Raw genomic sequence first — 13629 nt, forward strand, 5'->3', positions numbered from 1 at the left:
AAGAACTTCGACTTTATTCCTTCTGAGAATTGTCTTAAAAGAGTGAAAACCTTTGACATTTTATGACACTTTCGATTTTCCATAAGTTCAAAATCTTGTGGCATTTACTGTGCCGTTTCATCCTAGCCAATTTCAGGCTGGGATTTCTGCCCCGGATGGCAGAGGAACAAAGTTTGTCCTGGATTAGGGTTAGCACCTGTGCCGGAGCCCTAGACTCAGCAGTGGGTTCAGGGTGTAGTGGTGCCCAAGCGTGGAAGCGGCAGCCACCGGTCTCTCACCTCGGAAAGTCAGGCTGGCGACAGGGTCGCTGCGCCCATCCTTCTTCACATTGGGTAGGTTGCTGGCCCTCACCAGCAAGCAGCACAGCATGGCTCAGCAGCCCCGGGCGCGCAGAGGCGCACGGACCGAGCGGGAGCGCGAACGCAGGATCCAGGCACCCACCAAGCAAACGATCTGCTCCCGGGGAAAACGCGCCGAAAAGGAGCTGTCGCCTTCGCTTGTCTCGGTGGAAAAGTGGCCAACCCCTGGTGAAAAGCCTCCGGAGGACACCGGACACCCGCTGGGCGGATCCTCGCCTCGGGCCCTTGCCCAGATCCGCCCTGCGGGCGGTGGGCGGAGCGGGGCAGGGGTCGGATGGGCGCCTGCAGGCGCCCTGGTATCTCACCGCGAGGGTCCCCGCCCACGTCGGGAATTGGAGGGCAGCTGGCTGGAGGCGCACCGCTCGGCCACAGAGCGCATTTCGGCGCAGCAGCACGGTTCCGCCAGCCCTCCAGCGCCCGGGGTTCCACCCACCCAGACCTCGAGGGCCGCTGGGCCGCTTGGAGAGTGGGTGGGAACCTGGACTGAGTGCGGGCGGGAGGGTGCGGAATCGCAGCCGGGACGCGAGTGAGTCCAAGGGAACAGCAAGTTGGATCGAGCGCTGAAGGAGGCGTCTGCGCAGTGGCGAGCACCGGCCGCCCCGGAGCGCGCAGCCTGGAGCCTCGGCCCGGGCGCAGCTTGCAGCTCCCACCCGCCTCATTCCCCGCGCTCGCCCCCGACCCTCTCCCCTCCAGCGGGCTGCCCCGGCGACTGTTCTGATGGCTGGAAACCCGCGCTGGAAGAAGACCCCGAAGCTCCAGCCCCTGTGAACATGCCTCGGAGTTTTCTCCGTGACAATCTAGAGTCGCTGGTCTCCCGAGACGGAGGTCAGTGTTCACTTCGCAGTGCGATTGCTGGAGTCCAGGACTCCATCTCCAGTTCCCCACCCCCAACAACCTATGCCTCTACCCCACCGGAGGGAAAGTTGCTTATGACGTGAGCCCTGAGGGGTGACCCTCGTTAGCACACTTTCACCTGATGTCTTGTTCCTTTCCACAGGGCCCCGGCTTCTCACCTCTGTATATCCCAACACTTCAGCACCTACGCAGGTCAGGGCAGTCCGTTTTCTCCCACTTCCCAAGTACTCACCTCCTTACTCAACCTAAATTTGGTGGCTAGTTATTAGCATCATTGGGCTGAGCAAAATCGCAATTCCCTCCCCTCCCCGCTTATTTTGAGGGATACAGTATTTTCACAGCGCCGAGCTATAACCCCGGGGAATCCAACCCTGCCTTCTCCACATCCGCACCCTGACAGCTAAATGTGTTGGAGAATAACGAGGCCGACTTGAATGGTGTCACTTGATAGTCATGATCCCAAACTCAAGTAGACCCATGTTGCTGCGGGCAATCACACTCCGTTTCCCTAAGTCCATCAGCCTCCCTCTCTCATAGGCGGCTGTTTTACAGCAATTTTTTCTCTCCCCAAACCTACAACAGCCAATCATACATCCTCACCTTCAGTTTGCTTATTTACTCAACAGAGAATGTCCTCAGGCTCCCAAGTTTCTTCTGACCCGCATCAGCAGCTATCTCCAAATCCTTCAGTTTCTCTTAAGTTTTGTTGTTGTTTTGTACTGGAGATTGAATCCAGGGGCCTTAACTAGTGAGCCAAATCCCAAGACCTTTTTTTTTTTTTTTTTTTGTAGTTGAAGATAGACAGCATACCTTTATTTTATTATTTTTATGTGGTACTGAGGATCAAACCCAGTGCCTCCTGTGTGCAAGGCAGGAACTCTGCCACTGAGCTAAAGCCCCAGCCCCCCCAGACCTTTTTTTTTTTTTAATGTTTTATTTGGATAGAGGATCTTGGCATGTTTCTTAGGGTCTTGATAAGTTATTGAGGCTGGCTTTGAACTCGAGATTCTTCCGCCTCAGCCTCCTGAGGCCCTGGGGTTAAAGGCCTCGGCCACTGCTCCCAGCTCTCTTACATTCTCATAAATGAACTTAAGACCAATGAGGACCAATAGAGCTCATCCCCACTCACTCTCAGTGACAAGGCTCTGGCAATCCTACCCACCCCCTAAATACCAAGTTTTCTCTGTCTACTGGATCATTCTATCAACAGACGTTATGTTACTGCTTTTAATAAAACACCCTGTTGACCTCACGAGTCCTTCAGCTACCACTCATTTCTCTCTCTCTCTCTCTCTCTCTCTCTCTCTCTCTCTCTCTCTCTGTGTGTGTGTGTGTGTGTGTGTGTATGTGTGTGTGTTGAACTCAGGGCCTCAAGCACACTGAGCTACACCCTCCTCTACCACTTAGCTACACCCCCAGCCACATTCCTCGCCCTCGCTCTCAAATCCTTTATCACTTTGTTTATCTTTTTAGTGGTACTGGGCTCTAACCCAGAGCCTTATTCATTCCAGGCACATGTTCTGCCACTGAAATGTAACCCCAGCCCATTTTTATCACTTTATTCTTCTTTCATCCTACCAGTCACCTCCTGAAGGTGTGGGAAATCACAGTGCTTTGGTAGTCACAGAGGGGCGAATGCAAAGGCATATCAGCAATTTTTATTTCTGGTGGGCCTTTCTTCAAGACAACTTCATGACCTTCCCCATGGCAAAGCCTTTCACTGTGATCCCCAAACAGAATCTTGTTCTGATCCAGTATAGATTCCACATGCTTCTGCTTGCTTCAGATTCACATTCCTGAATTCCATACTTTCTTTCCAAGGGATAACATAACATGTTCAGATAATCTCTTGCTTTGATGAAAACCATAACAAATGGATTTCATCATACCTTGCTGAGAAGCAGGAGGGTGTTTGAATCCCAAGTCACAGAACAACTGGAAATGCAGCCTTCCTCTAATCTGCCATCTTGAATCTCTCCCCACATTGTTCTCTTTTTGCAACATCCTTTGGAAGATATCCACACTTTGTCTCCACTCTTTCTCTTTTAATCTCTCTAGAAAGAACCACCTAGCCACCAAAACTACAAATTCTATTAACTTTACTACTGCAAAATATGTCCAAAGGGGGGTGGACAGAAGAAAGGAAAAGAAAAAAAAAAACATTTAAAAGAAAGAATAAAGCCGTACTTGTTAGCACGCACCCAGCAACTCAGGAGGCTGAGGCAGGAGGATTGCGCGTTCCAGGCCAGCCTCAGTTGTGTTATGAGAATCTGTCTGAGAATAAAAAATAGAAAGGGCTGGGGTATAGTTTAGTGTTAAAGCACCCCTGAGTTCAAACCCCAGTACCAGAAAGAAAAAAAAAAAGTAAAAATTCTATGTCCAAAATCCCACCATCTACATTCTCCATTGTGACTACCTTGGTTGAAGCCAGTGTCTGAGTCATAGCAGTAGATTCCCTATGTATTTCCTGCTCCTGCCCTAGGTCCCCACCACAGGCTTTTCTTCATCCAGTCAGCGCCACCTGGTGTCACTCCTTCACTCAAAGACATTCAATGGCTCCCTCAGAATAAAACCCAGACCTGATGACCTTCAACCTCCGCCTGACTTCACTGGACTTTAGTCTTGCCTTCTTCAAGCCATTTAGCCTTCTAGCGCCTCCTCAGGGACAGGAGAGCACCCGTCAGCATCTCTGCCAGCTGTTCTTCTGACTGTGATGCTCATCCCATCCCTTCCTCAGGTAGCCACTGTCAGGAAACCTTCTGTGGCCACTCAATCTGAGACTACAACCCTGTCCTTTCCTCTCCCTTTCATAATTTTTAAACACCAGTATGTATATATCTTATTTCTTTTCCATCTTTCCTATTAGAATATTGCTTCAAAGAAGACAGAGATTGCTGGATGCAGTGACCCACACCTGTAATCCCAGCCAGCGGCTCGGGAGGCTCAGACAGGAGGATCACAAGTTCAAAGCCAGCCTCAGCAAAATCGAGGCACTAAGCAACTCAGTGAGACCCTGTCTCTAAATAAAATGCAAAATAGGGCTAAGGATATGGCTCAGTGGCCGAGTGCCCCTAAGTTTAATCCCCAGTATGGCCCCCAAAAGAGAGATTTTCATCTGTTTTGTTCAAGGCTGCCTCCTCTGCTCCAGAACCAGCACAAAGTGGTCTCTCCATAAATATTTCCAAATGGTTGACTGAGAGAATAAGTGAATCCCACACCCATCATCACTCACCCTTGCTGAAACAGTGCTGAGCCAGGCCAATATATCCCTGCCCTCAGGATGCTCACCATCAGGGGATAGATACCAGCAACCAGATCTAAAGGCACAGTGGGAAGTGCTCTCAAGAAGCAGGAAGCCCAAAGGAGCCAGCAACTCGCCATGGGATGAAGGATGGTGATGGAGGGACTGTCTAGAGCTGCCCCCTCTCCAGAATCTTCTCTAGCTATTTGGACCCTACCCTCCTCCTCCTGACTCTACCCCTCTCACTCACCCTCAAGATGTAGTGAACACTTGGTTCCTTCCCAACATCCAGCCCTTTCCTCCCTCCTAGCAGAACCTGGCTGTGCATTTGCCCATTTCCAGCTCCAGAGTGGATCTTGCCCTATCTGAGTCCATCTCCTGACAATGGCTATTGGTTAAACAGTGGACATGCACCCGATTTTTGTTCCCCTGAAAGGAGAAGCTTCTATGCTATGAATGGAGAAGCCCACTCCCTCTCCTGCTTCATGAGAATAACGAAGCACGTAGATTCACTTGCCAACCTGCCTCTGGGATGTAGCAGGGTCCAAAGACCAGAGAGAAAAGTGGAGTCTGCTTAGGTCCAGGGAGATGCTGTGGATCATCTATACCCAAAGCTCATCTGTCTCTGGTGAGTCAATTAAGTGCATTGATCAAAAGACAATTTATCATTCAAGTCTATTTGAGTCAAGAATTTCAGTCATGCGCAAACCCAAGTCATCCTTCCTGATTCCCATGACTTTGGTACCACTTGGGTGCCCACAGCCTTCAGATGCCCCCATCAGGTCTACCACTCTCCTCTTCTGCCCAGGTTACTGCAGGTGACCCCTAACTGGCCACGGTCACTCTGGCAATACACACACACACACACACACACACACACACACACACACACACACACACATACACACACACTTTGGTCAGTTAATCGTAGAACAAATAGGATCAGATCACTGCCTTACCTAAAACTCCTCAAAGCCCTCCTAGGCTCTTGGAATATCCCAGATTCCTTTCCTCTGCCCAGACAGTAAGGCCATTCAGCCCCTGACCCTGAACATTAGCTCCAGGGAATTCTCAGTTTCTAGGACATGCCCAGCTCCCTTCTACCTCTGAGGTGGGCTGTCCCCTCTGTTTGCAGCTGCCTGTGCTCCTCTCTCTTCAGGGCCACCCCCATCCATCCCTTGGGCCTCAGTTCAAATACTGCCTCCCCAGAGAAGCAGTCCCTGGCCTCCTGATATAGGCTGGGTCCTCTGGCAAATAACTACCTGCTAGTGCTTTTGCTTCTTAGCACCATCACAACTGTACAGAGTGCCTACTAGTGTAATTGTTGAATGTCTAGCTAGACCGTGGAGTGGTGAATGAGGGTGGAGACGGAGGCTTGATGGCCCAGGTATCCCTGTTGTGTAGGTCAAGGCTGTCCTGGAGTGCATGTGATGGACATTGCATGTGGTTCTGGGAATGGTTCCACTCCATGATCTGGCTAAGCCAGTGGTTCTCAGAGAATAATACCACCCTCTAGAGGAAATTTTAGATATTGTGAAATTTTCTTTTTTAATTATCACATTGGTTCCCCCTCTCCCCATCCTACCCCATCCACATCTACACCCCAGGCCCCTCACGCAGAACATTGGCAGGGGATATATCTAATATTTCCAGAGGAACATTCCAAGGGATTTGAACAAACTCTTGGCTTATGTCCAAGGAACTGGGGCTCCACACACTTCTGCAAATCAGAAAAGTGGCACCTAGGGACCTTAGCCCTGGGTATTTCCAAAGGCTCTTTCCCATCCCAATCTCCAACTTCTCAGTTTGGCCCTTCTATTCATTGCTCAGGAATTCTCCCTAAACAGAGAGTTTTCCCCTTGCAGGCTTCAAACTGGGGCCTACGAACTTAATGGGGCTTCTTCCCAAGGGGCTTGTATCAGTAATGAAACTGCAACAGTGTGTTTGAGTTCTCAACCTGCCCCTTGATATCTGTCCTCCTCTTCTTCTATAGACATTTTCCAGAGTGTTTTACTTGGTATAGGGCCACTCAAATAGAAAAACTAATTTCCCAGCTTCTTCTGCAGCTAGATTGGACCATGAGATTGAATGATGACCAACAGGATATGAGCAGGAGGGACGTGAATATAACTGCCTTACAAAGCAAGGACATGTCTCCCCAACCCCTTTTCCCTCTGGATGGAATGTGAACCATGGTGGTGAGCCATCCGGGACCAAGTTGTCGGAGGGACCCCTGGGGATTGCAGGGCAACAAGGCAGGAGGATCTGGGTTCCCGGACAGCCAGATGGACCAGAATCTTACCAGCCAGGATGACGTGCATCTCAGTTACTACAGGAGTGAGAGGACTATCCTGTTTATCCCACCATTACTTAGGATTCCATTCCCAACAGCCAGGTCTGCATCCCACTTAAGACTGGGCGAGAGCAGCTCCTCAGATCCCAGGCTGCTCCAGCCCTGCTAGGAAAGTGACAGGCCAGTTTAGGAGCCATAATCTGGCAGGAACAGGACCTGTTTACTTCGATTCCCAGGGCTGTCAGAGGTAAGGAGGGATCAGATTAAAGTTCATCAGATTAAAGTCATCCTGGACCTAAACAATGTTTTATAACAAACTCTTGCCTTAATTAAGCTTTAGAGGATTTTCCATATAAATTTCAATTTACAGCTTGTCTTGAGAAATTAGAGAAGCTGACAGGTGGACCCCCAAATTTCTGCCTAACACTGATAATCTGGCACCTGTGAACAGGGGCTTGGGGAGGGGTGGGGTGCACACTTGCCCCCACTTACTCAATAGGCACATTTAGTTTTCCCTCTGGCCTCATCATCTCCGTTGCACCACCTGCCAAGACCCCAGAGACACCTGAGTTTGTGAGCCCTGTCCTCTCTGTCATCTATTAGTGGCTTTATCTCCCTGATCATGGAAGAAGGTTGAAAGAAGAAGCAGCTCGCTGTCTCTGATCACTTTCTTCTAATATTGTGGGGGGCTTTATTTCATCCCAAGGCCAAGGTGTGTACAGGATTACTTTAGGGCACATTTGCAATATCAAAATCTTCCAGAAATATGGATTTCCCACTGCTTTCTTCCCTCTCCCCTCCCTTTCATTTAAGGATGTGTCACACGGATATCACGATGCAACCAGTGGAGATTGACAGGCACCTGTGTGTCCACTGAGAGCGTAAAATGCCCACACCGTCCTGATTTCAGCTACAGCCACGATTGTGCGACTGCCAGGAAAGAGCCTGCCCAGAAGGGAAATGATCCTGGGCCTCCAGCCCAGTTCACCTTGCCCTTGCAGTGTGACCTGAGGCATGTGATTCACCTTTCAGAGTCTGTTTAGGCTTCTGTGAAAGCAAGAAGACAACACTTCACAGAGGTGTTGGGAGGACTGAGCAAAACACCAGTGCCTTTTGCAGAGTGCCCAAGCAGCATATATGTGACAGGTGTCAGCGCCCTCCCTGCTAGCATGTCCTGCCAATGAATAAATGTGGAAAGAGGAACATGCAGGGAGCAAGAAAGACAAGAGAGAGGACCCTGGAGCCAGACTGTTTGGGCTTGAATCCGAACTCCACTACTTAGCAGCATGTAACCTCAAGCAAGTTACTTAACCTCTTCGTGCCTCTGTTTTCCTATCTGTGAAATGGGGGTGATGACAGTTGCTACCATATATGCTTGCTAGGGGGATGAAATGAGGTTGATGTAAATGTATCTAAGTGCCTGTTACCAATTTGAAGTGGACCATGATGTAGCTCATGTTAAATATTCTACTTAGAAGACTGTCTGGCACTTCATAAGCACAGGATCAGTTCAACAGGTCTCTTTCATAGGATTGTTATGAGCTTTCAAAAACCAGTCTCGGAACATGGCATCTTGTTCATAATGAATGTCCATTCCCTCTCCTTGTGAGGAAGACTTATTTTAAAAATCAGGATCCTTCACTTTTTGTCTCCCAGTACACCCCCCCAATAGCCCTGCACCCCCCTTGCTTCAACTCTGTCCCATGCTGGGGACCCAGAACACTGCCCTCCCTGGCTGACTCAGTCGGGGCACTCTGGGTGTGGGCAGCGCGTGGTATGCATTCCAAAGCACTTTCTAATCTATGAGCCATGGATGTTGAGAACAACAAAGGGCACTGCCAGGCCGGGGCTACTCTGGTCACTGTGTGACCTAGGCTAGGCCCCTGTACTTCTCTGGGCCAAATTCTTACCTTTAAAGGGGGAGTCTATCCTTGCCCTTCAGCCTCACAGAGCTGCTATAAGCAAGAAGTAAAATTATGCTTATCCAGAGGAGCTATGAGGTGTCATTATGGGATGTTAAAATCATGTAGCCAGAGGAGGGGCTTTATAGGACAAAAACATAGTGTGGGAAGCTAGATCCCCAACAGCTGGTGAGGGTTACTTCTCAGAAGGGAGTTTTGCTTTCATCTTGTGTCCCAGACCAGAGCCTCTGTGCAATCATTCACTAACCTGGCCCTGGCCTGGAGAAGGAGGGAGAGCAGGCCTGCATGCGCAAGGAGGCCAAATTTGGACTTGGGTTTGGAGCTGGGCTAATGCAGGAGGTGGAATGTGGCCAGGGATGGGGGAGGGGAAGGACTGTATTCCCCACAGCCTGGTGTTGACACTGGTCACTGCAAATCAGGGTTCATTCAGGCCCAGGGGATCGTCATGGACAATATACCTGCTTTCCCTCCAGCTAGCTCTGGGCTCTAGGGAGGAGAAGCCCACTCAGAGGAGCCAGACAGGGCAAAGGGCAACCTTCAGATGTGGGGCAGGGGAGGGATGTATAAATATGGGGATGGAAGAAGGGGAGACTGCTCCTCAGACAGGCCCTGGGGGCTGAAATAATGACCAGAGAGAAGCCACACCAGCAGTACTTCCTGTGGGTAAAGCACTTCTGGGGTTAGGAAATGCTTCCCTCATTATTTCTCCTTTCCTCTCTCATACTAGAGTTCGATCTAGGGTGAGAGACACAGGGAGAGATAGGAGGCTGGTGTATTGAATGGGAGGATGTGGCTCAGGCCAAGTGGACACTAGAGACAAAGCCCCTGAGAGACGGCTGTGGACAAGAGTATATGTTGGGCACTGCACAGCTGTGGAGAGGCCCTTCCCATTCAGCCTTGCACTTGGATTACTGAATGGGGCAGGGGTGCTGCAAGAGAGGGCAGCTGCTTAATGCACAGCGGTCTTTCTCCCCTGCAAGAGGATCTTCCCTCTCCTCAGCCAGGAGTTTACAGTGTGAATAGTGTCCCCTGAAGTTGTGCAACATGGAGCCGGGAGCCATCAGCTAGGCAGTTGAACCGGGCCACTGGCCTGCCCGGAACTGAGGATGCAGAGAGGAAGTACCAACCCCCCCTCCCCCCCACACACATACTGACACCACTGTCCTCCTGACTGGAAACACCTTGCTAAAGCTAGTTTCCGGAGGCTGCTGTGGAAAACTGTTTGAGAGCAGGTCAAAGAGCATGTTAGGGAAAAATACAGCTGGACAGCCCCCGCCCCAGGATTCTCTGGTACATGCTGCTTTCCAGGCCACAGAACCCTTCAGCAATTCCCAGCTCTACCCTGGCCCAACAAGGTCAGAAGACCCGAATCGCATAGCCAGCAGTGGAGTGCCTGAGACAGCACATCTGTGCTGGGGTGGACAAGTCTGCATTCTTGGGGCCTCTATTCCTTGGAGTATGTGGGATGTCCCATGAGCTCCAAGCTGTGCACCAAATATGTGTACACTGACATTTAGGAACAGGTGTACCTCTGAGTGGGTGAAATGGAAAGGGAATGTCTGTGCTGAAGGCCCAGGGATCAGCTGATGCTATATTATTATTATTATTATTATTATTATTATTATTATTATTATTATTATTTTAGTTGGAGATGGACATATACCTTTGTTCTATTTATTTTTACTTATATGTGGTGCTAAGGATGGAGCCCAGTGCCTCACACATGCTAGGCAGGCACTCTACCACAGAGCCAAGCCCCCAGCCCCCGATGCTATTTCTAGGGCCTGGGATGCAGGTAGATTGCAAGTCAGACCTCTGGGGAGAAGGGGGCGTGGCAGGTGATGGAGGCTGAGAAGGGAACCCACAGAGTGGGTCAGGAGACTGGCTTAAACTCTAGCCCCCCCTGGTCCTTCACTATGACACCAATCCCAAAGACACAGCTGTGTAGATTCCAGCCCTGGCTTGTCCCTGAGGAGGTCCTGGGGAAGCAGACAGGACGGAGCCCTCATTTACTGGAGGAAAAAACTCCAGATACAGCCCTATGAAGACCTTCTTATGGGAGGTCCCAATCTTGTAGAGGAGCAGGCTGCATTGCTCAAGGTGGCCCCAATCTGATAATGGACACCAGATAACACCCAGACAATGTACCTGTCTGCTGGGGAGGGTTGGGGATAGACAGAAAGCCCCTAAAGGTTGGTGCTGGCGACAGCTGTACCCAGTTGCTCTATTTCTTCCATCCTGTGCCCAAAGCAAGAATAGGATTCCTGGAGAGGTGGGCGTGCCTCTGCCCCCAGCGGCCACAGATCAGCTCAGCTCAGACTCTGGTAGTGAGCTAGGGGTGAGGAGAGAAGCCAGGCCTGGGGCTGGAAGAGCTGGGTTATAAATAGGTCTGAGAGCAGGCCTTCCGGGAGAGGATCCCAGGGGAGCCGGCGACACCGCGCTTTGCTACCCACAGTGCGGAAAGACACATTTCAAGAGTCCAGAAGAGTGAAAGGAGAGATGCTGTCTCAGGGCCAGGCCCCAGAAAGCGCTGCTCAGCTCTCTCTCTCTCTCTCTCTCTCTCTCTCTCTCTCTCTCTCTCCCTCCCTCCCTCCCTCCCTCCTCCTCCTCTTCTTCTTTTCTTTTCTCTCTCTCCTTCTCTCTTTCTGTCCTCTCTCTCTCTCTCTCTCTCTCTCTCTCTCTCTCTCTCTCTCTCTCTCTCTCTCTCACACACACACACACACACACACACACACATCTCTCTCTCCTTTTCTCTTTCCCTCCCCCTCTCTCAGCCTCAGTTTCCCTCTGAGTCGCCCCTCCTCCAGGATGTCATGCTTTTGCCACACTCCACCGCACTCTGGCAGCTGGGACAGGGTCCCCCACCTCCAGGCGCTCTCCAGGGTACAGAGCCTTGGCGTCTCCTCCCCCGACCCCACCCTAAGCCCTGGCGGGAGCTCGGCCCCTCCTACCTGCAAACACCGCGGAGCAGTAGGCATCGCTGATGTCGGTGTCCGGGGTGTGGACGTTCTCGGCGTAGAGGATGAAGACCCTCAGCATGCCTGGCGCGTCTAATGTCCCGTGCGCCCCGGGAGCGAAGAGGGCTGGGAAGGACCGGTCGGGCCGGACCGAGGCGCTGCTCGCGGGTGCCCTCCCTGGAGAGGGCCGGCGGAGCGAGGCTACCTCAGGATCTCTGGATCCTGGATCAGAGCAGCTGCTCTTAAAGGGGAACAGGCCAACCCAAGCCTCTCCAGTGGGCTAGGCGCGGTCCCCGCCCCCGGCTGCGCTCAACGCTAGTCTGCGGGCGTTGCGAGAGCAGGGGCTTCTATTCATTGTCCAGCCCCGCAGCCCTACGTCGGCTCCACAGAGCTGTAATTCAATGCTCCGGCCACCAGCATCCCCAATGACACGGCACTTTACACCTGACTGGTGAACCGCGGACAGGGCGGCGGCCGCGATGGCCTGGGACTGGACCAGGACTCAGCGCCCGGCGTAGCCTAGATCCCTCTCACTTAAGCTCGTCGCTTCTCCTGATCCTATACCCCCAGCGGAGCGCTGCTCCAAGCCTGACTCTAGCTCCTGCGGTTCGGATTCCATAACTCTCCAGAAGCCACACGACCTCTCTGAGTAGGACCCACAGGGGATCCCTAGGTAGGGCTGAGGAGCAGGCGCAGGGCCGGCACTTTTCCCTTAGCTTAGAATTTCATTGGCAGACAGAACGGCTGCCTTAAAATTTTGCTTAATGCTGAGACTGCAGTCACATCCCGACCCAGGACTTGTCCTGGTGTGCCACAGTTCTCGGAGAGAATTTCCTGGTTTTGATTCACTGGAGGGGACAGTTAATGTCCACATAACTGCCCAGATCAGAAAAGTAGTGTACCTAGGACCTTAAAAGTTAATGTTGGCTTCTTTCCTTGTACCCCAAGAAATTGGTACGTGGCATGATGTGTTATAAATCTTTTTCTCTTCTAAATTTTTTTTTCTTCATTCTGCGGATGGAACAGACCCGTGATCCCACCGACTCAGGAGGCTGAAGCAGGAGGATGGCAAGTTCGCGGCCAGCCTAAGCAATTTAGTTGGACTGGCTCAAAATAACAAAGATGAAAAAGGGTTGGGGATGTAACTCAAAAAGCAAACAAAAAACGGGGCTTTCATTCTTAGTTGTAAAAGTAACACAAAAAAAATCTCTGGTTCTAAAATGTATGTGTTAATATATTAATATTTGAATACTAACCAGTCCAGGTTTTCCCCTCTGAATGGATACATGCATATAAATTATTTATTAAATATATGGGTTCAGAACACATATGCAATCTGTGTTTTACTTTTTTTATTTTTTTATTAATGTGGTGCAGGGGGTCAAACATGGTCTCTTGTGTGCTAGCAAACACACATTTCCAGCCCTGCCTTCCACTTTTGTGTGTAACATTTTTCTTGGATCATTAAATATTCTTCTTAAACAATCTTTTCAATTGCTGTCACATAATATGCTAGATTCATAAAGCTTTCCCATTTGTACTCATTAAGCTCTTCCAAGATCCTCACTATTATAACAGTGAGAAATATTTTCTTAAAGTAATTAAAACTAGGCTAGAAACCCATCTTGTGCCATCCTTTGCTAGATCCTCAGATTGGATTCCTAGTCTCAGAATTATAAAGTTACAAGACATGACCTTTTTTAGGTGCTAGTACTTGTTGCTAAACTGCTTTCCGGGAGCTATGCAGAGCCACTCTCCCAGCAGCTTGACTCACCTTCTAAAGAGGGCCTGTTGGATGGGTGTGCAGCTGCCAACTAAATTGCCTCAAGTGGCTCATGGGGGTAGCAGACACACCCAAGGCAGAAAAAAAGTCAGCTACTGACTGGTTGAGACCCATTTGGAAGTACCAGGGGAAGCGACACTCCCCTAAAGGCCCATACATTCAAGATCAGGATAGCACACATTTCCTGTGGTCACTTAGATCCTCCTGCAGCAATCTGTC

At 50.5% G+C, this 13629-nt stretch overlaps 1 protein-coding gene, 1 long non-coding RNA gene and 1 other non-coding gene across 22 annotated transcripts in view; 2 read left to right on the top strand and 1 right to left on the bottom strand.

Annotated features, from left to right (window-relative positions):
* Dysf (dysferlin) overlaps positions 1–11981 on the bottom strand; it is a 204689-nt gene extending 192708 nt beyond the window's left edge. For 11 of the 20 annotated variants that reach the window (XM_005322147.4, XM_005322143.4, XM_005322145.4 and 8 more), the window contains exon 1: positions 279–532. In XM_005322147.4, the coding sequence (XP_005322204.2) occupies positions 279–369 (91 nt within the window). In that variant the 5' untranslated portion in view covers positions 370–532. Of the gene's footprint in view, positions 1–278; positions 533–11621 lie in introns of those variants that run through there. The other 9 variants (XM_078029038.1, XM_005322138.5, XM_005322146.5 and 6 more) reach the window with 6 other exon arrangements.
* LOC144369348 (uncharacterized) lies at positions 656–8740 on the top strand. The gene is made up of 3 exons (XR_013428876.1): positions 656–1184; positions 4081–5083; positions 7562–8740. It is a non-coding gene; the product is annotated as an uncharacterized LOC144369348 (long non-coding RNA).
* A 412-nt stretch (positions 11982–12393) lies between the features above and the next one.
* On the top strand, positions 12394–12524 carry LOC120885158 (small nucleolar RNA SNORA3/SNORA45 family). The gene has a single exon (XR_005727663.1). It is a non-coding gene; the product is annotated as a small nucleolar RNA SNORA3/SNORA45 family (small nucleolar RNA).
* The last annotated feature ends 1105 nt before the right edge of the window (positions 12525–13629 follow it).

Source organism: Ictidomys tridecemlineatus, chromosome 12, assembly GCF_052094955.1.
Source record: "Ictidomys tridecemlineatus isolate mIctTri1 chromosome 12, mIctTri1.hap1, whole genome shotgun sequence".
NCBI lineage: Eukaryota > Metazoa > Chordata > Mammalia > Rodentia > Sciuridae > Ictidomys > Ictidomys tridecemlineatus.